Raw genomic sequence first — 26703 nt, forward strand, 5'->3', positions numbered from 1 at the left:
ATTGTTACAGGCCAACAATGTGAAAAAACACTTGATCTGAAACTGAATCGGAGTTTACATTTATTGTTATCATTATTCAACATGATTAAGGCTACATAATAGCTTTGTCTAGTATAATGCAAGCATGAATCAAACTTTTGTAAATCTTAACAAAAGTTAAGAGAACATTAGCAGTTTGAAAAACTGAGGTTACATAAATAATACTGACTAATGCTGAGTAATATACTGATGAAATAGCTCAAATGTAATATAACCAGTTAAGACAATTTGGTGTAAGGGGCATGTTAAGCTTGCTTGTCCTTACATGTTTACCTTTAACATACAACACTTATCACAAAGATATGTCGGATCCAGTGCACTAACTCTCCCAAAGTGCTCTAGAAAAATCTGTGGCAATCAGAAAATACAACCTTCCCTATTTGAACGCATTTAGTACTTTCAGTACACGAACTCTGTGAACTCTCACCTGAAAGCTCCAACAGGCATACACAGGATGTGAGAACATCCAAACATCCAAACTCTCAATCAAAATGCTAGCCAGTAAAGCATTTAGTAATGTATATTCATTGCTGTAACTGCCTGTCACAGTAATGTAATGTCTATGAATAATCTTCGTTTAAGGTTTTTTTTATTTATTAGGAAATATCGATATATGCAATTCACTGTAATGTATTTGCTTATATACCATACAATAAATCAGTTAAATATTTGAAAAAAAAAAAATGCAAATATAATTAATATTTATTATTAAGTATTGATTATTTAAATCAGCTGACAAAAGTAAATCTCATTTTAGCTTATTTTGTACACAAATATGACACCTCAAACTAAATCTGATGTTTTACACTCATTCACAACATGTGTGCTCAAGATTTATCCTTTCAGCAACTTCCTTATTAAGCTGACATTGATTTTGGTTGTGCTATCTTCATTATCTACCCGTGCACTGCATCAGCAGCAAATTAAAATGCATGAGACCACATCCAGAAGTTCACTGTCTACCTGCCACAGTTAATGACCACAACTGTGTCTGCTAAATCTAGAAATCAATATCACACATAATCGGTGTAATGAACGCAGTTGTGCATGCATTCTGCAGATTTCCTTTATGATGGTGGACTAACCTGAAAGGAAGCTGGTGTTTCCCCCCTCAGAGCCCTGTTTGCGTAGACAGAAAGGGCTGTCGTGGTTCTCCGGTATGCTGCGACAACGCTCGTTCAAAAGCTCCATCAGCCGCCGTCGCCGCCGGAAATTCATCCTGAACTGGTAAAGCAGTCCGCCATCCACAAAATGGTGCTTATTAGAAACTAAGGGGAAAAATGAGAAATGCACAAAGAGAGGAGGTCATATGTCAGTTTACTGTGATTAAAGACGTGACCAGTCAAGCCACAATGGTCTAAAATCTAGAAGTGAAAGACAAAAACAATACAAAACTCAACACAATATTCATATTTTGGATTTTACCTTCAAGGCTTTTTTATTTAATTGAAGAAAAACCAAGTTTAACTAAGTCTTAAGTGCAGTATGCGAGATTGAGTGTTTGTGTAAGAGGTGCACATGCCATCTTAGAATCCCATATTCCTATGTAGGAGTAACAGAGCAATCCTAAACGACATTCTTTGCATAATATCCTATGAGTCATCTTGTTTCAAACACAGTATTTCATTTTACATGACAGCTTTAACTTTCCATTGTTGTTACCATGTGTTATTATTCCGCCATGTCAATATCTCAGACATGTGGCAGGAAAAATTCATTATTACTTTCTATCTTTAACCAATATAAAATATTGAGTAACTATGCTATCAATACTTATTAAATATTGAGATAAAAAAAAAAAAAAAACTGGAAAAAGGATTTAAAGGAATAGCTCACCCTCATGTTGTTCCAACCCTTATGAAACAAAAATATATTGCAGTATATTGGAAAATATCATGTAATATATTAGGCATATATTCTTATATATATTTATTTTTTCCAATATATTGAATATATATATTGAAAGCGGAAATCATTTGTATATTTAGCAATATATTATATAATATATGTATCATCAATATATTATTTAATGTATTCAAATATATAAAATATTAGAAAATAAAAAGGGAAAATAATATATTACAATATATCACAATATATTTTAAGAAATATATTGGTAAATATATTTTCCTTTCGTAAGGGAAACCTGTAGGAGTTTCGTTCCTTTGTTAAACATACAAGAAAATATTTTGAAGAATGCTGGTAATCCCACAGCTGTTTGACTCCCATTGACTTCCACAGTATTTCTTTCCCTACTATGGAAGTCAATGGGGACTAACAAATGTTTGGTTCTTCAAAATTCTCCTAAATGTTTTATTTTGTGTTCAGCATAAGAAAGAATCTTACCATACAGGTTTGGAACGACATGAGGGTGAGTAAATGATGACAAAATTCTCACTTTTGGGTCAATTATTCCTTTAAAACAAGCAAAATCAATCATATATGTTGTGGACAGTGAACCATAGTGGATGCATTTGATTTGTGGTGCAGAGGAATGCAGATAAATGTGTGTGGGAGAGAGCGGAGCTAAAAGAGCTAAACACTTACTCATTGTCTAACTATCACTACACGGCTAGTCTAGCAGAACAAGTGTTTTGCCTGTATGCAAAAAGCCTGCCCAAAAAAATCTAAATATTTAGAAAATCGCTTTTAGAGGGTTGTCCAAATTAAGTCCTTAAGGCTGATTTATACTTCTGCATCAAAACTACGGCGCAGGTTGTGCGTAGTACATGCTGGCTATGGCGTAGCCTGACATGCACCTCTCCAAAAAAAGTACCCCTCCCTCCGTATGTATTTGAGTTTTGTGTGTGTTTTGCACTTAGAATATATTTTAATGTTACAAAATCAAACCAAGCAAAGAACAAGTGCCTTATCATTTATTATAAAATGTAGCATTATATCACTTTGTTGTCCACAAATAACAGTTGTTCTGCCATGGTACAAGTCCTTGTGGAGACTGAAAGAATGCCATCTATGGGTGTTCTGTTGTCGTCTCTTTTTTGTAGTTTTAAAGAAATGATCTGTTCTTTGATATTTATTTGCTTCCGTCATGGCTGATGCTTCTCCGACAAGCTGCACATCCTATGGCATAGAGGCTATGTCGTATGTCAGACGCAGAAGTATAAACCAGCCTTTAGTAATGCACATTACTAATCAAAAATTAAGCTCTGATATATTTAAGGCAGGAAATTTACAAAATCTCTTCATGCAACATGATCTTTACTTAATATCCTAATGATTTTTGGCATAAAAGAAAAATCTATAATTTTGACCCATACAATGTATTGCTGGCTATTGCCACAAATATACCTTTGATACTTATGACATATGGATGAGAAAATGATAAAACTTTCAACATTGGGTTAATCTGAAGCAGAACAAGCACTGTTGTAAAATTAAATTAACATTAGAAACGTTAGCATTAATGGTATTTTCACTAAACTAAACTCTCCACTCACTGTGTCCTCTTGAACAAAACTCCCACACATACAGCTGAGCACATACTGTACATCCGAATTCAACCCACAAGCAAAACCAGAAAAAAGCAGAGAACATGATTTCTGGTTGTCGTCTCCAAACTAACAGAGGGGGAATGAGTTAATTTGTGTAATTTTTCATGTTTATTCATCGTACAGCTGTGCAGTGCAACTTTCACTGGCTGTGAAACACTGATAAAAAAAGATTTACACATGCTTCTCGACAGTCCAATGTGACTCACAATCAAGCTCAACACTTACAGTTACGCAACTTCATGTCAGGGGGCCTCTCTCTGCCGACAGCAAGAGCCTGAGAGGGGCCAGAAGTCACAAAATAGCAAAAGGCTACAAGTCTACTTTTCTTTCCTCCTTTCATCTCTAACCGTATCCTTTGCCCTACCCCCCTGGGCAAAAAAAAAAAAAAAGTGTTCATCTCCAAGTTTTTTTTACTGATTTGTTGGTTTAAAATGTGTGTCAGCTAAATTCAAGTCAGGGCACAAATATTTGTTCAGTAATGGTGTGGTTTTGGTAATATCTGCACGTCTAGGAATATAATATAGAGAGAGACACTGATTCAGTTATGAGGTAGTAATGAAACAAGAAAACACAACTGCTGAATCTAGGCAAGTGTGAGTTTATTTAAGCTGAGAAATAAGCATGTTGTTGAGGAGCTTAGGAATAAGGACTGATAACTTATTTGGCAGGTTTTTGTCTGTGCTTTTCTCGCTTAAACTAATTATATAAATGAGTAAACAGTGACTTATTTAAAAAATATGAATATTTAATAAATAAATAAAAATTTAAATAATAATTGATGTTATGTATTAAATAAATACAATTAAAAAGAGTGCATTTATTTCTTGTTGCACATCTAAAAATATGTATCAGCTGGCAAAAAAATCATAAATAAATAAATAAAGGGATGGGGTTATATTATACATTATATGCATTATGTATAAAATTAAAAGCATTTAATTGGTTGGGGAAAAGAACATCTAGTATGCCTAACTATTTAGATTTAAGGTATAGTATGTTAAATGTTTTTTGTTGTTGTTGTTGTTTAAGGCTTGACTTCATTGTGTTGAAAATTTGTCTCAATTTAATTTAATGTAAAACCAAAAAAATGATGTGCTATGAGAGAGGTCAGAGGAGGTGGCCTGTGATGCCTTTGGCAGATTTCTGAAAGTCAGCAGAAATCAGACAGGAAAAGGTGCTGTCAAATAAAGTCATTGTATCAGACTCAACAGGCCTCTGATTGTGCTGCTGTGCTTGTGACTCTTGATTGTGTCTGACTAAACTGAAGGGTATAGCTCTGTTGTGTTGTAGCCACTATTTGTGTGTGTGTGTGTGAGTGCGCAGGTTTGTATTGGGTGTGTGTATACAGCTGTGTATTATGCATGTAAATCCTTTTGTGTAGATGTGTTCTAGTGTGTCACACTGTGTTTAACTGTTGCCTGGTCAGAGGTATGTCCATCTGTTGCTGACCATCAAAGAGTCTTTCCTCTTGTTGAATCATGACTCCATGCATATATATACACACACACACAGATACTTACATACATACATACATGTTGGGAACGTTACTTTAAAAAAGTAATTAGTTATAGTTACTCACTACTTATTCCAAAAAGTAACTGAGTTAGCAACTGAATTACTCTATAATAAAAGTAACTCGTTACCAGGGAAAGTAACTATTTGCGTTACTGTAAAAAAAAAAGTTGCTATATGTCAAATAATTATTTTATTTTTTTTAGCAGTTTTCACAAGTCAGTTGAAATGAGTAGAACAGACAGGTGTTCGTACATAACTTTTGATATTTATTGCACGTCAACAGACAGCAAGAGTTTTATCCTGCACTTCAAGTAAGTTATTATTTTTGTAAGAAAAGTGTTTTTGGTCACTAGCTTTGGATGCGTGTGTCACACATTACATGTACGTTCTTGCCTTTGACCACAATGAATTTGAAGTAGTGCTTATATCTCCTCCTTGAAAATGCCAATTTTTTATCAGATTGCTCCTGACTCGCCATTTCTGCTGCTGCTGTGAATCTCTGTTTAGCTGTTGCGTGTGTGTGTGCCGGCATGTGTGTAAAAACACTGGCTCTGATTGGCTACCATGAAACACAGTACTCTGCCCTAGCCAATCATAATCGCTTATCTCGTTTTTAACCCACCTCCTCACTCGCTGTGTGAGACACGGGTGCGTTCGGATTACATAGTTTATTAAATCAATGCATAGTAATGAACCGCATTTAACGTTCAGTAATGTTAATGGCTTTCTAACAACGGGAAAAGTAATTAGTTAGATTACCCCGTTACTGAAAAAATAACATCATTACCTAACGCCGTTCTTTTAAATGACGTTATTCCAAACACTGAACTTGAAACACAATCATGAGGGTCTGCAGGGATTCAGACCAAATGACTAAAATTTTGTGTATGTGGGGGGGGGGGGGGTGCCTTTTTCAAAGAACAAGGTGTATCCTGCTGGAATCAGTTTTATGGATCTGCTTTGCTCACCATGCTGAATGATGCCATGCTCCAGCAGTCTGCGTCCCAACTGCTCCGTCTCCTCTCTGGTGGGCATTTCACCCTCCTGCAGGAGCCAGTCTATAAACTCTGAGGCCACCAGAGTCCGCTCATAAGTCACTCCCTCCTCTTCACGGGTCTGCAGCAGGGGGTTTTCAGTGTTCATCAACCTGCGAGAGAGAGAGACAGCGTCCTTATTAACATGTCAAACTCACTGCGTATAGCATTAAGAGATCATTCACCACAACAGCATGATTCCTGAACTGGTTTTCACATTTCATCAAAACAAGGTCAAAGTTTTTAATGCTGCTGAATTTCAACAACAAAAGAAGAGCAACAGAACTTTCAAGAAATGCAACATTCTCCGCCATTCAAAGGCAGGTGCTGACGGGTCAAAACCAAACGCTTTCACAAAGGCATGCTGTTTAGCTGTCAGCACACGACCATAGCTAAATAAAGATTGCCTTGAGAGATACAAGTCTTTAGAGAAAACTGAGGAAAATAAAACTTTCGCTGGCTCTTCCACCATTTAACAACTGATCATTTATAATAGAAGCATTTGCATAGTAGATATTAGACTTGCAGGCCGTGGGTCAATATCTTCAAGAAAGAGAGTGTGATGCAGCTGAAACAGCTTGAGCAAACATCCCAATGGGCCAAACAAGGGCACAAATGACTCCCTGTCGGTCAACATGCTGTGACAGCAATATGAGCCTTCGTATTAAATGTTTGCTATGTACATAGAGTCTATTCTTGTGCCTTTCAAGGTAAACTGCGATTTCAAACTACTTGCAGTTGAGCAACCATATATTAATGACTGACTTTTGCGAGAAAAGAAATGTGACAATGACCTAGTTTCAAGCCCCTTGTCGTTTTTTGTCATCATTCTTTTATATCTAGCTATTCTGTTAGCAGTTCATCATTTTAACCATATCCTGAATGCTCAACTAACACTGAAACCCACAGATCTGGTTGCATAGTACACTTAGTATGCAACGCTGCTCTCTCTAAATATTGCTTAGTGCCGCAGTCTTGAGAAACAATGTCAGAGCTCAAAAATAAGGGTGGCCTGATGGCCCAGTCCCAGGGTAAGAGAGTTTTTGGCCAGCTGTTGAAACTCTCATTTGCCTCATTAGGCAATATAAGGTTATGAACTGTTTCTTTTGCAAATTCTGTTGAATACAATAGTAAATAGTACAATACTACAACACTATCATTTAAAAGTTTGGGCTCTGTAAGATATTTGGTCACACTTTATATTAAGTGGCCTTAACTACTAAGTACTTGTAGTACAAAATAAATACATTGTATTTATTGTGTTCATATTGTATTGCAAAACACTTTTGCTGCTATTGAGGTAGGATACAGGTAAGGTTAGGAACATGTTAGGTGGTATGGGTAGGTTTAAGGGTGGGTTAAGGAGTAAGTGATGGATTAACAGTATAATTATAAATGTAATTACAGAAATTAATCACAGATGTAATTACATGCAGGTATTTTTTTTATTTAAGTACAATGTAAAAAACATGTACACAGTAAGTGCATTGTACCTTCACACTTAATAAAAAGTGGGATCAGAGTTTTTTTTTTTAAGAAATTAATGCTTTTATTCAGCAAGAATGCCTTAAATTGATACAAATTGAAAGAAGTTCCATTTCATAAAACTATTCATAAAAATCCACTCCCAACTGTTTTCAGCAGTGATAATAGAAATTTTTCCATCACATGAATACATTTTTTATATATATATTATTATTTTATTTGTTTTGAACTTTTTTTTTGAACTTTTTTTTTGAACTTTTTTTTAAAACTTTTTTTTTAACTTTTACAATAATAACCGGATACAGATACAGGAGAATCATGACAAAATATTGTCAAAACATAAACATCTTAATGCTTAGGTTGACACACTCTAAGAAGAAGTACGGACATATTCAGAAAGAAAAATAACGAAGGGATCCCAGATCTCAGAAAATATACCAGTGTTGCCCTTTTAACGTAATCCTAATTAATTCCAAATGAATGAAGCTCATGACATCTCTCATCCGGTCATCGAAAGAAGGAGAATGCACCGTCTAGCTAATAATGTTAAGAAGCCAAAAGTCTGTGCAGTATTTCCAGGAAGCCAATGGCATTTGAAGGAAGTCCAAAAAGTGCAATCAAAGGGCAAGGCTCGGTCTGTTTCTTTGTCACTAAAGAAAAACAATTAAAGATTGATAGCAAAAAATAAGTTATGGATGGACATAACCAAAACATATGTATTTAATCCGCAGGGGATTGATGGCAACGATCACAGAGAGGATCAATACCAGGCTTGATTTTTGCCAACCACAATTTTTTCCAGTAAATTCGATGAATACCTTTTAATTGGATAAGACTATGACGTGCACAAATAGAGCAGGTATGAACATGGGACAGGATCTGGTTCCAAGTCTTGTCATCAAATGTGAGGCAGAGATCCGACTCCCATCATTGTTTAATAAAAGAGAGAGATGAAGTTGAAATGGAGGAAATCAGCCTGTATAGTGTTGACAACACACCCATTTTATCCTTTTATACTTTAATAATCTGATCAAGCATAGATTTTGGCAGAAGATTCGGTAAATCAGGGAATGAGTTAACAAATGAGTTAACACAAATTTGGAGCTGCAAATATAATTGATCACAAATTTGGGTTTCAATTGAGAAAAGCATGGGGAAAAACATTATCAATGTAAATATCATTCACAACTGAAATCCCTGCTCTCTGCCAAATATTAAATGCCTTGTCATTAAGTGAAGGGGAGAATAAAGGGTAAATATTTATAGGTGAAACCACTGGTAAGCGCTGAAGGCCAAAATGGGTTTGGAATTGGGACCAAATTCGTTAATAATTTTAAAACACTAATACTTTACCGTTTTTAAAACAATGTCTTGTTGAGCCCAAACGTTTGAATAGAATACTACTGTAAATAAGCAACTTCTTGGTAACGTATGTAACCCGTGTCCCCTGCAGCAGGGAATGGAGTTGTCACTTTGGTTACCAACAGATTGGGATCTCACTTCCAGAGACCAATCTACTTTGAGTGTAAACGAATCGAGCCAATGCACATTGGCATGCGATGATTGCATCCAGCTGCCACTGATGACAGTGCGACCATAAATAGGCAGTAGGTGCAAAGAATACCATGTTTTTGCTGAGGAGCCGAGCTGGTTATCCGGTCACCCAGGGGTGGCACAGCAGCCATGGCGAGGGAATGTGATGTCTCCTTTCCCTCCTTCCGGGAACAAGGGTAACATACGTAATCGAGACGTTCTCTTTCAGTCAGTCACTCCAATCCATGACGGTGACCGACAAATTGGAATCCCTACCAAAGTGCCATAGGTGCTGCCCCTAACAGGTATCCAGTGCGGAAGGGGCTCACAACAAGGAGGCCAGCCAATGTTATCGTAGCACTAGCCAATCAGTGAAATTCGATAACACTGGGAAAATGTACCCGTTCCACCTGGAAGAAGAATGTTATGGAAGCCCCATCCTTCACGAAGGAGCTTTTAGAAGCACTCCCTACATTTTTCTGAGTGCACACATCCACGGCTGGCACAGCATGTGGGTACTAAACTAAGTTCTCACTCACACACAAGTTTATGTAAAAAAAAAAAAAAAATTCCAAGAACAGTTAGTTATGTCTGTTAAGACAAACAACTGGGAAATAAATTGCATGTATATTTTAGATATGTGTGGCAGCAGCAATATACAGTAAATTAATAAATCCACTGCTCTCTTGTCTCCTCTGAGGCTGGGACTCTAAATGGTGTTCTGTGCATGTCAGTGCAGCCAAAGGCAGAACAGTTAGCATGTTGAGCTCAAACTTTCGCCGTGGCATTAGAACTGGTACACCATTGTCGCTTGTGTCTTGGGTGGAAACATACAGATTAAGGGGTGGTAATATTATAATGAGATACCTTTGCAATGTCACTAGAGGAGTGAAATCAGACGTGCACTTGCTGAAAAAGGCTTACCAAAGCAAAGTGACTGGGTTAATAATTTTCATGTTTCCTTGGTTGGTAGATGCACAGTGGACCTGATTATAGCACTTAGAACCTGGAAAAGTCAGATTTTCATGATATGTCACCTTTAAGGAAAATACGCTCTTTCAGTAAAATGCTCTTTGAGGTGCTGAGACACACAGGGGAGATAGCCGCTTGCAGCACAACAGGCGGTAGTGCAGCCTGAAGTGCACAACCCACTCGACACTGGAACGACCATTGATTTTGCCCAAGCAGAACAATGTTGTTTATCGGCTCTGAAGTGAAAAGCTGGTATGCATTGCACCTGCTGCCTATTTATGCTCACGCTGTCATCGGCGGCAACTGGATGCAATCATCGCATGCCAAAGTGCATTGGCTCATTTAGTTTACACTCTAAGTAGATTGGTCTCTAAGCAAGTTCCCAATTCGTCAGTCAACGATATGACTCAGGAGTGATCGACTAATAGGGAAAAATATTTATCCAGATGTTGCTGAGATTTTTATAACTGTAAAATATTGAAAAATTTCATAACACACTGAATAATCATATTATTACATTTATCATATATTACATTTACCTGAAAATGTTTTATAAAATATATAAAAATAATATAATAAATTATTTTATAATATATAATAAAAATTAAAATAAATAATATGCATTTTTTTCATGATACTAAGTTGTTGAAAGATATGTAAATGTATAATTTTGAAGGTTAGAGTCAGGTAAAAGATTGACACAGCAAGTTAAAATCTGAACTGCTGGTTAAAGTGGAAGTGGAAGTGAAAAAAAATCCTTATAGTCTATCAGTGGATGTGCTATACAGGAGTTCCCTCTAGCACTATTAACCCTATAAAAAGAGTAAATACAGACAATCTTTGTTTTTTATTCTTCCAGCATGCATTTCTATAGTAGTGGAATTCTAGGTGGACATCTAGGAGTAAAGGGATCCAGATGCTTATAGATATTTTCAACATCTATAATAAGATAAGACCTCCATTAGGACAAAAGGGAACAATCTGAATAAACATCGAATCAGGAAGTTCTTGAAGCTATTTAAAGGACCATATGCCTCTTTTTACATTTGGCTTTAGTAACCCAAGCCAACAGAATAGATATACTAAGAACACTGGCAAACAATCCTTTTAAAACACCAGGAAGGCATAAAAAATACTAAGGTAGTTGACAAAGGCCAATCACGGTTGCTTAGAAACAGATCGCAAAACATTCCTGGCCATTTTCCTATGTGTTTCCTGACCCGTAATTAGTCAGAGTACTCCATATACTCTGAAAAACATTTTATATTTATGCTCCATCAACAGACTAAGCTCTTCAGCAATAATGAGAAGCGAACCAAACAAGCTTCCCTAAGAGCAAAGTCTGCAAATACTGACCGCAAGCACAAATGTGTCTATGGTGATTATATAAAAGCACACTGGTGGTTTGTGTGGCAGATGTCTCCCGCTGGACTTCATCTTCCTGTTATGCAAGAGCAGGACGGCCTGCAGAGGAACGTCTACAGTGCAGCAGGACAGAGAGACCACATGCTGCTAACTCGACCTCGTCCTGGTCATAATCGCAGAGCAAACACAAGCTGCTGTTGCAAGATGGTTAAACCATTCATTGCTCAGATTAACCTTGCTTCAACAGTTCACTACTTTAATATTTCACTACATGATGCAACCCAAAAAAACACTTGCCTTTTGTTTGATCCATTGTAAAGTGAAATTAAGACCTGAAATGAAATGATATTATAATCATCTTTCAAAGAAACCTTCAATAGTGGTTAAACAGACGTTATTTTACATGCCTAAAAAAAATTCATTTTAAAACATAATGACTTTTTTTAAACGTCAGGACTCCCATGATCAGTTTTAATAAAATCTAAGTAACATTTCAAAATCCAATCATGACAATGCAGAAACAAAATAATGTTCTACAGGGCTGAGACCCTCAATCAGTTTTTTTAAGATCCGACCCAAAAAAAACTATGAAATGCAGCTTCTATATTTACAAAATAAATGTTATGAAGTTCCTCCTTATCTTTGAGGAATTACTTATTACTTACATATGTTATTAATGACTAAATTACTAGAAATTAATTTAATTTAATAAACAGTTAAACAAATAACTGTCTAACTGTTGAGTCATGTACAGTGGATAACAGTACATTGTAAAAAAAAAATGATGCTGTAAATATAACAAAGATTATTGAAGTATGTGTTGCAATTAAATACTATTTAATTTGTTTCACCTTAAAATGTCATGTTTAATCCAATGTGTTATTTGCCTTTTTTTACTATTTATAAAATTTTTGAATGAAAACTGTTTTACTGTCAATTATTTTGAGTGTACATAACATGCAAATTCTTTTTACAATATATAAAAAAATAATAATAATACTTAGCTCAAGACAAGACTAGTTCAAGACAAAAACAAGACTGGAAAACTAATCAAATAAAATGAATATTAAATCAACTAAAAAAAAAAAAGTTCAGTAAACAATAAACCAAAAGGAAGTATTTTCTCTCTTTACAGTAAACATAGAGAGTGTGGTTTTGTGCTGAGCTACATCAGCAAAAGCAACAACTTGCAGGTTAAGCAGCTACTTCTTAATGTGACCAGCTGGAACACAGCATGCTCGATCTGCTTGAAACCTGTGTTTCTATGGACACTGTTCATTTACCGGACAGACTCCAAATGCTCAAAATCAATCTGTACAGACTTGTGTCACACATGAACAACAACACCAGTCACATCCTAGAGAGGAAGAGTAGAAATGCAACTACCTTGCCTGGTTTTTAACAACCTCTACCTCAATAATGAATAAGAATCAGAGGTAAAACATGATAATGTTAACGTTTAACAAATGGACATCAGAACAAATAGTAAACTATTAATAATTCAATAACCTCTCAGAATGGCAATCACGCATTAAAGCGCTTACTTCTCATATATCCGCTGGCCTCTCATAAAGACTTTGGCTTCGCTGTCCAGTGGAAAGGTTCCGTCGTCCTTCCTGAAACGGTAGAACAGCTTCATATCTTTGAACTCCTTGTGCTCATCACAAACTGTGAGGACAAACAGATTCAAAACAGGTTTGGTGTAAGTTCAGTGCAGCTGAAAAGTTAACAATACACACTGCTACAAGCAATGATTGAAAGATCAAACTGGCTTCATCGACACTGTAACAGCGATGTCATACTTTTGCACATAAAATGAACTCAAAAATGAAAATTCCGTTTGTGTCATTTATCCTTGCTGCTCTTTTCCATATAATGTTATATTTTCCATATAAGTGAATGGGGACCTGGCCTGTATAGGCTCAGAAATGAGAACAACAAATACCCTAAAAATATCCTAAAAGCAGTCAATATTACTTTGAAACTCTAATACCGATGGAAATTTAAGCAGTTATTCATTGACATTCCCCCTTTGCCAAAGATCAAAAATGGACGAAACTGGTACATTGTCGCCAAATGATGTGAAGAATGACTTAAATTTCAGTCTGTTCATCAACTTAGCTATTGAACAGCTTCAGAACACTTATAATGCAGTGCACAATTCTAATGGAGCACTTTTATGATACTTCTACAGACTTTATTTTTCATTTTTTGGAGCTTAATAGCCTCAGTCCTCATTCACTTTGATTGCATCGAAAACAGCAGCCAGGATAATCTTTATACAGGTATGTAATAACACGAGTAAATAATGATATAATGTTCCTTTTCCGGTGAACATTCCCTTTAATATAGTGGAATAAATACAGTATGTGGTGGACAAACCCACCATGATGAATGATGCTCTGGTCAAGAAGTTTCTGCATGATCTTGATGGACGTATCTCTGTCAGACGCTTCTTTGTGCTCAATTAGCCAATCAACGATCTCCTTGGCCACAAAGCAATTTGGATAGGTGCGGAGATGATGCCTCCTGTCTTTAATCACCTTAGCCTCATGGAGCCGTAGCCTGGAAAACAGGAAATAAATCAGATCAACCACCGTCTTCCCACATTTTGGTGTGAAATCTCCATTTAGCAACCAGCATTAAATAACCAGCAACAGATAAACCTGAAACTTCCTGACACCGTTTTTAAAGCTGACCTCCATACCTACATTTACAGAGCTTTATCTTTCCTGGGTCAATCCATCTAGCCTAAAATAACTTTATGATTCGTCTTAAAAAGTAGAAAAGTTCAGGATAGGAAAACCTACAACTGATATAGAATGAGCCAAATATAAAATGGATATTCATATTTCAGTTCACCTCACCTCAAATGTGTAATGTGTTTAGACTAACCTTGAGTTTGTCCAAATTCAAGATCCAACATGCGGCTTTATTATTGGTTATTATCATAACTGGATTGGATTTGCCTAATTGTATTTATCTTTATTATGTCATCTAAACTTATGCAATAGTTTTACTGCACCTTTCACTTAATCCTCTGACTTAGATTAAGGAATTTATGACAACCCGGCCAAACCTTGGCCACTTTCATTTCTTCTCTTCATAGAACAGCACACCTCCACTTAAAACCTGCAAGAGTTTTATTTGTTCATTTCAATCAAAAAAAGATATGTATTTTTTACAACCTCAAGACTTACTTTCTTCTGTGAATCACATACAGAAGAACAGTTTTTGTCCATACAATGAATGTCAAAGGGCTTTGAAATGTATTCAGACGTGCTGGCTTTTCATTACACAGATAAAAAAAAGTTCAAATATCTTCTTTTTTTTTTTTTGTCATACAGCTTTGGAACAACATGAGGATAAGCAGACAATGAGAGATCGTTCATTTGTGGTGAACTGTCTCTTTAAGAGTTGTAGAAACAATTAGTTCGAAACCACAAGAACAGAAACTACAGTAAACCATAAAAAGTGCTCAGAGTGTGCAGGCAAAGCTTATGCACCCCATAACTGTGTCCATCATATCTTGTCCTAACACTGATAGCTACATATTCTGGATTATAGTATCAGTTGCAAGCAGTCATGCAGCAGTTGACACAACAGCACGGGGCTGACGAGCGACTGAAGACTCACATGACTGTAGCAGTGTGCAGCCACTAGTTCATACCATTAAAGTGCACTTTGGCACTTTTTGACACCAAACAATAGAGCAATGGGAGACATGTGGTACAACATTACCATATAATTGCCTGAGCGAAATGTCAGCTACGCCTGGTGTATTCCAGTGGCATGTGGGGGACGACTAAAATGAGGAAGCAAATTAATGTTTATGTGGTTTGCAGTCATGTGGAACTAATGGACTAACTGGTTCAAATTAATTATCCTTTCATGTTTTATATGAAGTCATATCCATGTAATTTGATTGGGATACAGCGTTATTATCATGAATGAAAATAAAACATAGTAATAAAAATAAAGACTAACATAACTTATAGATTTACATGATAAAATAAAACAAAAACAGTCCCAAATAAAATTTTTGACACATGATATACTATAAAAATGTATCAATTTAAGGCTAGTTCACACCAAGGCCGATAACTATAAGAATAAATATATAGTTTTCAGAATTGTTCTAAATGAAAAAGAATAGCATTGGTCCACACTATGACTAACCATGATGACTCAAAGGAACAATATGGTTATAAAAATATTCAACAGCCAGTCAGAATCTATCATGTTTTAAAGAGCTTGTGTATTTAAAGTGACAGGCGACAAAACTGCAGCGTGCGCTCATAGTAAACCGAAAAATATTGTGTGTTGGCATAGATACTGATATAGATGCTATCTTCATATTTATCGATCTTAATGCGAAGCTGCCTTTACACCTCACCTGCATTAATAATGAAAATGCCATAAAAAAATGTTTTTTTTTAATTATACCATTACACCTTTTTTTTAATTAATTAAGAATAAATGTGTAATTTGCCATTTTAAATTAGTATCTTGGTACCCTTAAATACTAAAACATAATTAAACTAAACCAAACAGCATTACAGTGAAAACAAATGAAAACTAAACTAAAAAATTAAATAAAAATAAACTGAAAATAAAATAAATAAAACTACCTTAAAAATATAAAACTACAATAATAACTAAGGGAGTGATAAACTTTTTATGCTGTTGGACAATCATTAAGTGTTTTTTCACTATTATATCTTAATTTACAATATATTACTTTTTTTGTAATGCTTCTGATTATTATGTCACTACCTCTCCAGATAAAAACCCTCTAAATGTATTCTCATTTAAACCTGTTTGCAAACTGAACTCAGTTCTGTTTTGATTACGAACAACAAACCAGAGCAGAGCTAACCTGACGGCTGAATCCAGCACACCTGAGCTGGGAACAGCTGCTGTCACTGCCTGATTACTGATTATACAAACCTGAGGCACCTTTACATAGCAAGATGGAAGCGATACCAGCAATCGAGAGATAAAACTGGTTCACTGTGACTTACGACAACAGAACCAGTCCTGTGATACTGATATTCCCACACAACTAGGAAATAAAATCTTTTTTAAATCTTTACCTCCAGGAGGTCTGTTAGAGATCCCTTAACATTATTATTACTATTATTATTACGGTATTATTATTATTATTATAATACGCACCTGAAACTAAAGCTGAAATCCTGTACAAGACACAATAAAACACCTCATAAATAAGGCTCAAATAATAAGCGTTACTGTGAAATACTGCATCTTGTCTTGTACAGAAATCATTAATCAGATGTATTGACTTTGTGCTTCAATGACACCTTTCTGCTTCATTCACTATCACTGTCACAGTTCACTGCGAACAGAGAAGTTGTCTGGAAAAGGACAGAGGCACAAGCATTTTCACCAATCAGTCACATAATGCATAAAAAGTCACCATGATTGTGATCAACTGCAAACAAAAATACATTTTTTTAATGGTATATATGACTCTCCCCAGCAGATTTATAGAGTTCATTCTCACAACCAATACTTAAACAAAGAAAAACATATTCACTATCCATCCCCATCCATATATTTTCCAAACAGTTTGTCCTATTTCACAGAAATGCCCTGAGGCTGGATGGCCAGTACTTTTGGTCTGTATTCTTCTTAAAGGTATAGTTGACCCACAAAGCCATCGTTTACTTACTCTCATGTAGTTCCAGATCTGTATGAATTTCTTTCTTCTGTTGAACACAAAATATACATAGCATGCTTAATTATTAAGCACGTTGATTCAAATTTTTTTGCGCCAAGCACATTTTACCAGTTCCAAACCACATTGATCTTAATAACTACTATTGATTTGGTATTTAATCATTGTCCATTAAGGCTGGGAGTGAGAAACTCCTTCTATTCAGGTGTGCAGAATTATTAGGCACATTATAATTTTCTTTTACTGATAAAATGAGCCAAAAAAAAAGGTTTAACTCAGACTGAGATTTCAAAAATTATTAAATCCCCATGAGAAATATTCTAAACTAATGCAATACAGAAAGTATATTCAAAGTCAACACATGACTATTGGGACTACAAAATGCTCACTGGGACAGCGGGGTCAGAAAAAACAGGTTGAGAAGAAAAGACACCTGTTACCTGCAAAAATGCCTTAAGTAAGTGACTCTTGAAGTTCCAGCACCACATCCTCTTGTACCACTGTTTGAAGAATTGATCTTCCAGAATCTGGCAGTGAGTTTTAAGTGAACATTTTCATTCCATTTCCTATCCAGAAAAATCTGTTTTGCAGGATTGACTAAAAATGAGCTCCTAAATGCAATTTATTTTTGCAGTTAACCTGTCTTTTCTTCTCCACTTGTTTTTTTGATCTCGCTGACCCAGTAAGCATTTGGCTGTCCAATGGTCACCACTTTGCAATTTCTGTATTTCATTAGTTTTGCATATTTCTCATGGGGATTTAATAATATTGTATCTTTTTTTGGCTCGTTTTAACTGTAAAAGAAAATATGCCTAATAATTCTGCACACCTGAATATATGGAGTTTTCCACTTCCAGTCTTCATGGAGAATTATATATCACTTACTGTATAAATTATTAAATACAGAATAAATATTAGTTATTAAGATTGTGGTTTGAAACTGGTGAAATATGCTTGGAAAAAAATCTGATCAGAATATCAATTTGTCTAATAATTATGCATGTGGTGTGTGTATATATATATATATATATATATATATATATATATATATATATATATATATGCAATTCTTTTTTTTTCTTTTTTTTTTTGAAGGAAAAAAGTAGAAGATGAATGCAGGTAATCAGACAGTTGTTGGTAGCTACTGACTTCAAGATTTTTTCCATACTAGAAGTCAATGGCTAATAGCAACTGTTTGGTTACCAACATTCTTCAAAATATCTTCTTAAATTTTCTTTTTTGATTAAACCATCTAAATGACTGAAGAAGTCCACCACATGCCACTGGGAAGAAGTACAGTGTTTGTCATAAATTATTTATCCGTGTACATTTGAATTTTACAAAATGAATGTCAGAATCCTTAATCAATTTTTTCATATATGAATAATTCACAATCTGTATCACGCATTTACAAAATAAATAAAACATACAAAATAATAATAATAATAAAATTGAAATATTGTGCAATGACAAATAAATGTGACCCTGGGGCACAAAACCAGTCATAAGTAGTACGGGTATTTTTGTAGCAATAGCCAACAATACACTGTATGGGTCAAAGTTATAGATTTTTCTTTTATGCCAAAAATCATTAGGATATAAAGTAAACATCACGTTCCATGAAAATATGTTGTAAATTTCCTACCGTAAATATATCAAAACATAATTTTGCTTGGTAATATGCTTTGCTAAGAGGTTAATTTTGACTATTTTAAAAGCGATTTTCTCAGTATTTTTATTAATTTTTATTTTTTGCAACCTCAAATTCCAGATTTTCAAATAATTGTATCTCAGCCATATTTTGTCCTATCCTAACAAACCATACATCAATGAAAAGCTTATATATTTATTTAAATTACTCTGATGACTGGTTTTGTGGTCCAATGTCACAAATAGCTGTGCCAAACGCCCGTCTTTAAGTACTAAACCTATATTCCAATCCCAAATGTGTAATAAAGAAGTAAAATGTACACATGGCACTCTATTCTGGATTCATTGTTTAAATAGCCACAGTGGCACATTTGATGGCGACGCGACAACGCGCTTGCAGTTCCATTCATTTAAATAAGAGCCTTCTGGTTTTGACGAGTCGCGTCGGTGAAATTGGGGTGTCAAGAAGCCACACCTACCGTAACTGTTCTCCTGTAACGAGGACTTCGGCCATGCGCTCCAGCTCGGCAGCCTTCTTCTGCATGGTGTTCCCGATCCCGTCCATCTCTGACAGCCGAGCTAAATATAAAAACAAATGTGTTAAATCAGCGCTCGGAGGAGAAAAACGCTCTGTTGGTGAAATGAACTGACACGCACAGCGTGCTTGAGTTTGTATTGGGTGTATTGAACACGCCCTCCTCTCATATCGCAGATCGGGATAGGCGTGATGACTGTTATGACAGCATTAATATTTAACTTAAGGTAGAAGAACTGCCCAGTTGAATGAAATGAGTGAAAACAACACAATGGCATGTTAAATGGTTACACATGCAAAATGTTATTCAAAAGATTCAAATCAGTCTCCATGATGTAAGAACATCGAAATAAACACACAGGGAGAAAACATTGTTTACCTTATTTGTATCGATGCAGAAACGTCAGACTGATCCGAAATGATGCTTACAGAGCATCACTGTTTAGTTGATCACAGATCAAAACCACTCGAAATAACTTGAGTCTTTGTGTGCCATCAAGTGCCCTCAGTAGCCTACATCCAGGCATGTGTTTAAATGCATGAACCGCAAAGCCTTACAATAAATCACACCGAAGCTTCAAACAGCAGATTGTTCGTTAAGACAGACTTCGTTTTCTTCATGCAATTGTGAATTGTTTACCATTCCTCTGAAAGCACGTTACTTACTGTCCATGTTGCAGGGCGAGTCAACTTGACCATCCTCATAGGGGGAGTTCACCACGAGGGGCGGAGCCTGGAGCCCATGACTGTACTCCTAAATATTCACTTTAAACACCCAGCAAACCTGTTTTCATCTAAGATTAAAATGCAACAAAATATGCTGATGTTTCTTCAAAACATGGGTTTATACACCTTGTACGTTGTGTTATGTGAAAGACATTAAAACATATGCATATATTAATAAATAGAAATATAAATACATTTTATATAGCACATTTCATACACAGTGGTAATTCAAAGTGCTTTGCATATTTTAGCATTTTAAAATAAGGATTTTTTTGCTTTTAAAATAATTGTATAACATTGTATAACAGATGCATGAGAAATACAATTAACAATAAAAATACAGTAAATGGTTTAATTTTATATGTAAAACAAATAAAAAATATATTTAATTGTGTATTAGTATACTTTTTTTAATTCTGAAATCTAAAACTCTACAATTGTTTATGCAGAGATAAGAATATAAATTGTTGCATTTCTTTTATGAAAAGTGAGTGAGATAAGCATAAACCATTTTATTATGCTGCGTGTTTATTGTGTGATAATTTGTGTGTGGTTTTATTTATTTAATTGCTGACGTATTTGTTTCTTTAATTGTTTTCTTTTTATTTTATTTTATTACTAAAAATTACAAAACAGTCCACAGCTGTGGTCATGTTCACCACAACAACAACAAAAAAAGTGCACAATTAAAGCTTTTCTAAAGTAAGTGTACGTTTACCAAGGACAACATTCTTGAAATAAAATATGGGACATTATGTTTTAAGAAAACAGAAACGCCTCTTGAGGACATGACACATGTGACTTGTGAAGAGCACCGCACATTTTTGTGGGCATCAATACAATAACAGAAAAGAACAGGCCAGTAAATGAAATCATGTCATGAAGCGCCATCTAGTGGACAAGTAACGTTTACACACTATTATAACAGTGTAACTTTCATTGGCTCTTACTACTGTCAATCAACCTTATCTTCCGGCAAAAATACCGCGGGAAAGTTGAGCGCTGACAACAGCATACGCCTTTATGTTGAGTAGACTTGGATAAAACTACTTTTGACAGCATGAGGACATTAGAAGAGGCTCAAGCCACACTACAAATCGCTAAAGTAAAGGAAGAAGACCTGCAGCCCGTCACTTACTGTCTTTCTTTCGGAGACAATGTGTCGTCTGGCGATTATTGTCTCATGGAGCTGGATGATACGCTTTGCAAACACATCGAAGCAGGCAAGAGGTAGCTATTATAACTTTATTTTAAGCTGAAAGAGCAACTTACCATCTCAGTATTAATTTATCCCGAAACGAACTGCATTTTATTTTTTAAATAAAACGTTGTAGTGCATGGTCTTTTGGAATCATTCATCGTAATGTCTGTGTTTCTCATTAGTTTAATAATCAGAGGTGATAAAGACGAGCATGCAGTTCTGTGCAGTGAAGACAAGACCTACGACTTGAAAATTGCAGACACGTCGAATCTGCTGCTGTTTTTACCGGGATGTAAAACTCCAGATCAGCTGCCTGACATCTCGGCGTCTCCTCAACTCATGCACGCACAGGTCACAGGAGAAGTCATTCCTGAAGATGGGATTTGTATTGCTGAATAGTTTAATGCCGATTATGTGCATTTGTCAAATCATATTTTTATTTTCCAGATTTGGGGTCTTTCAAATTGTTACTGGGAGCTGAGAAGGCAGAGGCCAAGGTTAAAGAAGCTGAAGAAACTTCTGATGGAGAATCCATATGATGGTCCAGCGGTGGGCATGCAGGAGGAGGCGCCAGGACCGAAGGTATAGCACTGCTGTTAAGAAAGAGTTAGTGGTTATTAGCCTGCACTCAAAATATGTGCGATTTAGTTGTGTTGGGTGTATGTTTACTTTACCAAAATGTTAACAGTGCTTGTACTTTTAAAGCTTTGAAATATGTAATGGAGCTTATTCATCTTGCCCAAAAGTCACATCAAATGTTTTTCTTTTTTTATTTGTTAGTACACTATGGGTGACCTTCTTGAAAGAATACAAGCAAGCAGAGAAGAAATCGAGGCGCATCTTCAAAATGTCCATGCTTGTGAAATTGACGGTGAGCTTATCTTGTTGTTGTTGTTTTTTAAACGTATAAATAAAATATTTGGAAGAGTGACCCCTAAAACAGTGTATTATTCTCTATATTTTTTAAAATATGTATTGGATGTGAAAACTTTTGGGGAATTTGTCAATTCAGAAATTAATTTAAATTTGATCTTCAGAATTGGGTCCTAGAGAATTGTTGTTGCTGGATGTTATTGTTATTAATATTATTATTGTTGTTTAACCTAGTCATTGTTTTAAAGTTTTTATATTTTTAATTATTTTATTTCTAGAATTAAAATTTAATTATAAAAAATGTTGCTGTTTATTAATAAATATTTTTACTATTATTTTTATAATCTGATGTACAATTTTCTATTAATAAAAAATATTTGACAATAGAATAAATACAATATTACTTAAATTATTTCAGATGTACTTCTGTTGAAATCAGACATTTTTACTGAGTAATTAGTAGCGAATGGTTTCATAATTTTCAGTTTTCTTTTATGAAAACTAAATAAGCAAATGTTTCAGTTTATTCATTAGAATATATTGGAAGATCAAGTTAATGCAAAATGTTCTAATGTATTTCAAATGATTAATAAATGCATAATATTCTTAATATTAATTAATATTCTATTATGAGGATATTTTATTTTGCTATAGGTGAAGTGAGTTGTTAAACTCAGACCTGTGTTTGTAGGTTTTTGGAGGATCCTGGATTTTGATTATGAGATGAAGCTCCTGGGTCACGTGACCCAGCTGGTGGACTCCGAGTCTTGGTCTTTCAGCAAAGTTCCTCTCAGTGTTTGTTTAGAAGAACTAGGATCCCTTGAGCCAGTGTGAGTTATGATGAAATATTAGAGAATTATTGATTAAAAAAACAGCAGTTCATTGATCAACGCTCTACATTTTACTTCTTCAATCAGAGCCATGATAGAACACTGTCTGAACTGTTACGGAAGACGCTACAGTAATGAAGGTTAGGTTTTTTTATACTGACTGTGCATTATAAATTTGATTGATAATGGACCCTGTTGCCTTTCAGTCATTCACACTCAATGTCACATTGGATGACCGATGAATTGAGGTCCCTTTCAGTTGGTCACTCTTGACGTCACTCACCCAAAGTGGGTCGTACACAGCAGGCTGCACTACCCCGTGTGTGTGTTGTGGGCAGCCGTCTCCCCTGTGCGCTTTAACACATTAAAAGAGCATTTCTAAAACCGCATTCACAGGTGGAATGTCTTTTTAAAGATGCGTTTCTGGATGTGGTCGTTATTTGGCACGGGGTGATGGTCACGATCGCTTCCTCGTGTCTGGGCATTAAGCACGCTGAGGTGGCTTTCATAGACGAGTCATTCTCCTATTGTGAGAGTTGCGAACCAGACTCCATTTCCTTTTTGATTTAGATTTAAACCAAGCGAGTGTCTCTGAACGCAAAACATTATCAGGAAGGCTATTCCAGAGTTTGGGAGCCAAATGCGAAAAAGCTCTAGGGTTCCCTCTGGCGGCACCCTACTTCTGTCACTCCCCGGACTGGCCTTACGGTCATGTGTGGAATGGAGATGGAGGCATGACCGCCAATGTGACACCTGGGCTGGGTCCCTGTTTTCTTCCTCGCTGCCCCACTGCGGGTACGCTTGTAGTTCCATTGGTGCCATTTGTGTTGTGTCTGTATATATAGCTCAAATGAGATGTCAATTAAGAGTTTAATTAAATAATGACCATAGCTTACCTTCAGCTGTTCACCCAATGATGTGGGCACTTTAGATTTGACTTCCGCCACTCTGCTGCTGTCTCCATCTGCTGTCTTGAGATGCGTGTTGATCAGACTGAATGTGATTGGGTACGTGTTGGATATGGATACTTCAGTATCTGCAGACATGACAGTAACTTTTCACATTTGAGAGTCTCCAGTGCTGGCACCATGTCCTCCATCAGCTGCCAGAAGTAATCTCTCAACAGTAAACCGAAGGCTTGCAGTCAACGCCAATGACGCCATTACTTCGAGCGCAAAAGAACTGGTGAACTGTTTTCTTGAACCGGTTTATTGAATCGAACTGTCAGAAAGAACTACTGGTGATCCGAAAACCGATGCAACCGGTTCTTGACTCGTGAACGAGTCATTATCTGGCTCGGCTCGGTGTTCATCTTTCTCTTCACAGCAGTTCAGTCAGCACGCGCAGTCTCGCTTGATTCGCTCAATGATGTGCCAGCTTCATCAAACCTGCCATCTAAAGTTCTGGCAGTGGTAATGTGGGTTTGTAATGGAATGATTCGTAAAATTTTTATAATTGTAACGAGTAATGATAAAAAAAAATATCGGAGTAAAAGTATTAAACTCAGCGATAATATGTACTAAAAAGTAAAAGTGGAAGTAGGAGAAAACAATAATACTCTAGTAAAGTACAGATACCGCCTTTTAGTACTTAAGTACAGTAGTGAAGTAGTTCTACTTCGTTACTATACATCTCTGCGTCTCATCACCACAGCTCCTACCACCTCTGAGCAGCCTCTGGTCACAGGCTCTGCTCTTTAGTGAAAAAAAATTTTTAAGTAAATTTTTGACAGCCCTAATGCAATCATCCGATGTGACGTTGAGAGTGACCGACTGAAAGGGATCCCAATTCGTCGGTCATCTGATGTGACGTCTCTGTTCCCTCCTTCACGGAACAAGGGTTACCATACATAATAGAGACATTTTTTTTCTTTCACATGTTTGTATGTATTCATTCCTTTTAGATGACCAGGTGATGTATGCACTGGATGAGGACAAAGTATGTAGAGCCACAGCTCAGCTACTCTTGCAAAACGCTGTAAAGTTCAATCTGTCAGAGTTCCAGGAGGTTTGGCAGCAGAGCGTTCCTGAGGGAATGAGCGCTAGACTTGATCAGCTACGGGTGAGTTTAGTTTAGTAACCCAGTTCATCGTATTCAAGATGTGCACAGGCAATTTTGCCCTAATGATTTTTAATTAATTAACCCATTCAGTAAAGACAGTCACATGCTTCATTCCTGAATGGATCAGCCATTTGAAGGAGCTGTTTGAATGAATGACTCCCTCTCTCAACTAACTCATTGAGACAGTAACTTGCCGCCACCTACTGTACTTTTTAGTTTCGTATTTAAAGAAAAAAGTAATTTCATATTTAAAACTTTGTAAATGTATTAATGCCACTTCTGATGCAGCTTCTGTGTTACCTTGGCCTTATATAGATAAAACCATCCTTATATAGATCAAAATGGCCCTGGAAATAAATTTAAGTTGGTAAATATTGCTCCTTTCCATCACTGCTGTGAACTAATCACCGCATAGAATATTAAGAGCTTCAGGGATCAGCTGACAGGCTTTAACCAGCCATGGTACCTGCACAAAAAACATACTCAGCAAAATATCATTTAATTCAACAAAATCTTTGAAAACATTGATATTTTTGGCACTGTTTCACACTCCTAGAATGCAATATTATATTCATGTTATATTCAGGGTTTAGCTCTGTTAGACCGAAGCTCTAAACCAGAGACCATCTCACTGCTGCGGATAGAAGATCTGCCTGAGGATACACTGGAGCGATTCAACAGCCTCTTCAGCCTGAGAGAAAAATGGACACAAGATGACATTGAACCCTACATACAGTAAGTATATTGACAATGGAACTATTTGAATCTGCTTTTTTGTTTTGCTGACATAGACCATATATTCAGTTTTGAGAGAAAAAAGTAAATAAATAAATTTATAGGCATGACCCCCAACTGATTGTTGTTTCCTGAACAGAGATCTCTGTGGAGAGAAGCAGACCACTGGAGCTCTCCTGACCAAACATGCACGTTCATCTGTGCAAAATGGTGTGAAGGTCTACAATTCAAGAAGACCCATTGCAACTTAACTTTAAAACGAATCACTGTAAAGCCATTGGTTGCTGCCTTGTATGTTGTTCGATTGGAAATATAAAAAAAACATTAAATGTTGTTATACTATTGCTTAATGTGGAAAATGTAATTTTTATTAAAATCTCCATTACGGTATAACTGTAAAGTGGGGAGTATTTTTTTGCAAATTGAAAATGACTTCATTTTTCAATTATATTGCACGCTTTCAAAATATCTCACGACATGACCCCTTTAAGTTTTGGTTTAATTGAAGTACAGAGGAAGAAAATTTAGAAGAAATGTGAAAAACAATGTTTCAGAACAAAGTGAGTTAAGAAGTAAAAGAACTTTAGGGCAGTGCAAATTACATGAACTAAGAAGTGTGAAAATGAGAATAAAACTTGATGAACTTTGTAGTTGAAAGGAAACTAAAAGGTTTCAATCAGCTATGCTATTTTTCTGATATACTGTAGGCATGTATAATCTGCTGTTATGCTGTTCTCTTCTCAACAAGAAAATTTTAGATTTTAGAATTTCCACCACACCACTATAAACATTCTAATAGGATTCCTCTGTGAATTTTTTTTATTGATCTATCAAACGGTCACTTGTCACTGAAACAAGCTGAGTTGAAATTGGTTATGCTGTTACCCGTTATGAAAGAGCAATACAAGTGATGGAACAGCTGTGACTGGTCAGAAA

At 35.8% G+C, this 26703-nt stretch overlaps 2 protein-coding genes across 2 annotated transcripts in view; one reads left to right on the forward strand and one right to left on the reverse strand.

Moving 5' to 3' along the window:
* deptor (DEP domain containing MTOR-interacting protein) overlaps positions 1-19774 on the reverse strand; it is a 31804-nt gene extending 12030 nt beyond the window's left edge. The window contains exons 1-6 of the mRNA XM_026284412.1: positions 19721-19774; positions 19286-19385; positions 13842-14020; positions 13000-13123; positions 6035-6213; positions 1125-1307 (exon numbers count right to left, since the gene is read on the reverse strand). Coding sequence (XP_026140197.1) covers positions 1125-1307; positions 6035-6213; positions 13000-13123; positions 13842-14020; positions 19286-19371 — 751 coding nt within the window. The 5' untranslated portion in view covers positions 19372-19385; positions 19721-19774. The remainder of the gene's footprint in view (positions 1-1124; positions 1308-6034; positions 6214-12999; positions 13124-13841; positions 14021-19285; positions 19386-19720) is intronic.
* Positions 19775-21039: 1265 nt separating this feature from the next.
* On the forward strand, positions 21040-26157 carry dscc1 (DNA replication and sister chromatid cohesion 1). The gene is made up of 9 exons (XM_026284413.1): positions 21040-21297; positions 21451-21619; positions 21716-21850; positions 22049-22139; positions 22833-22971; positions 23059-23111; positions 24875-25032; positions 25619-25767; positions 25907-26157. The coding sequence occupies exons 1-9, from the start codon at positions 21128-21130 to the stop codon at positions 26016-26018; spliced, it is 1176 nt and encodes a 391-aa protein (XP_026140198.1). The 5' UTR covers positions 21040-21127; the 3' UTR covers positions 26019-26157.
* Positions 26158-26703: the final 546 nt, after the last annotated feature.

The sequence above is a fragment of the Carassius auratus genome, chromosome 16 (genome assembly GCF_003368295.1).
Source record: "Carassius auratus strain Wakin chromosome 16, ASM336829v1, whole genome shotgun sequence".
NCBI classification, from domain to species: domain Eukaryota; kingdom Metazoa; phylum Chordata; class Actinopteri; order Cypriniformes; family Cyprinidae; genus Carassius; species Carassius auratus.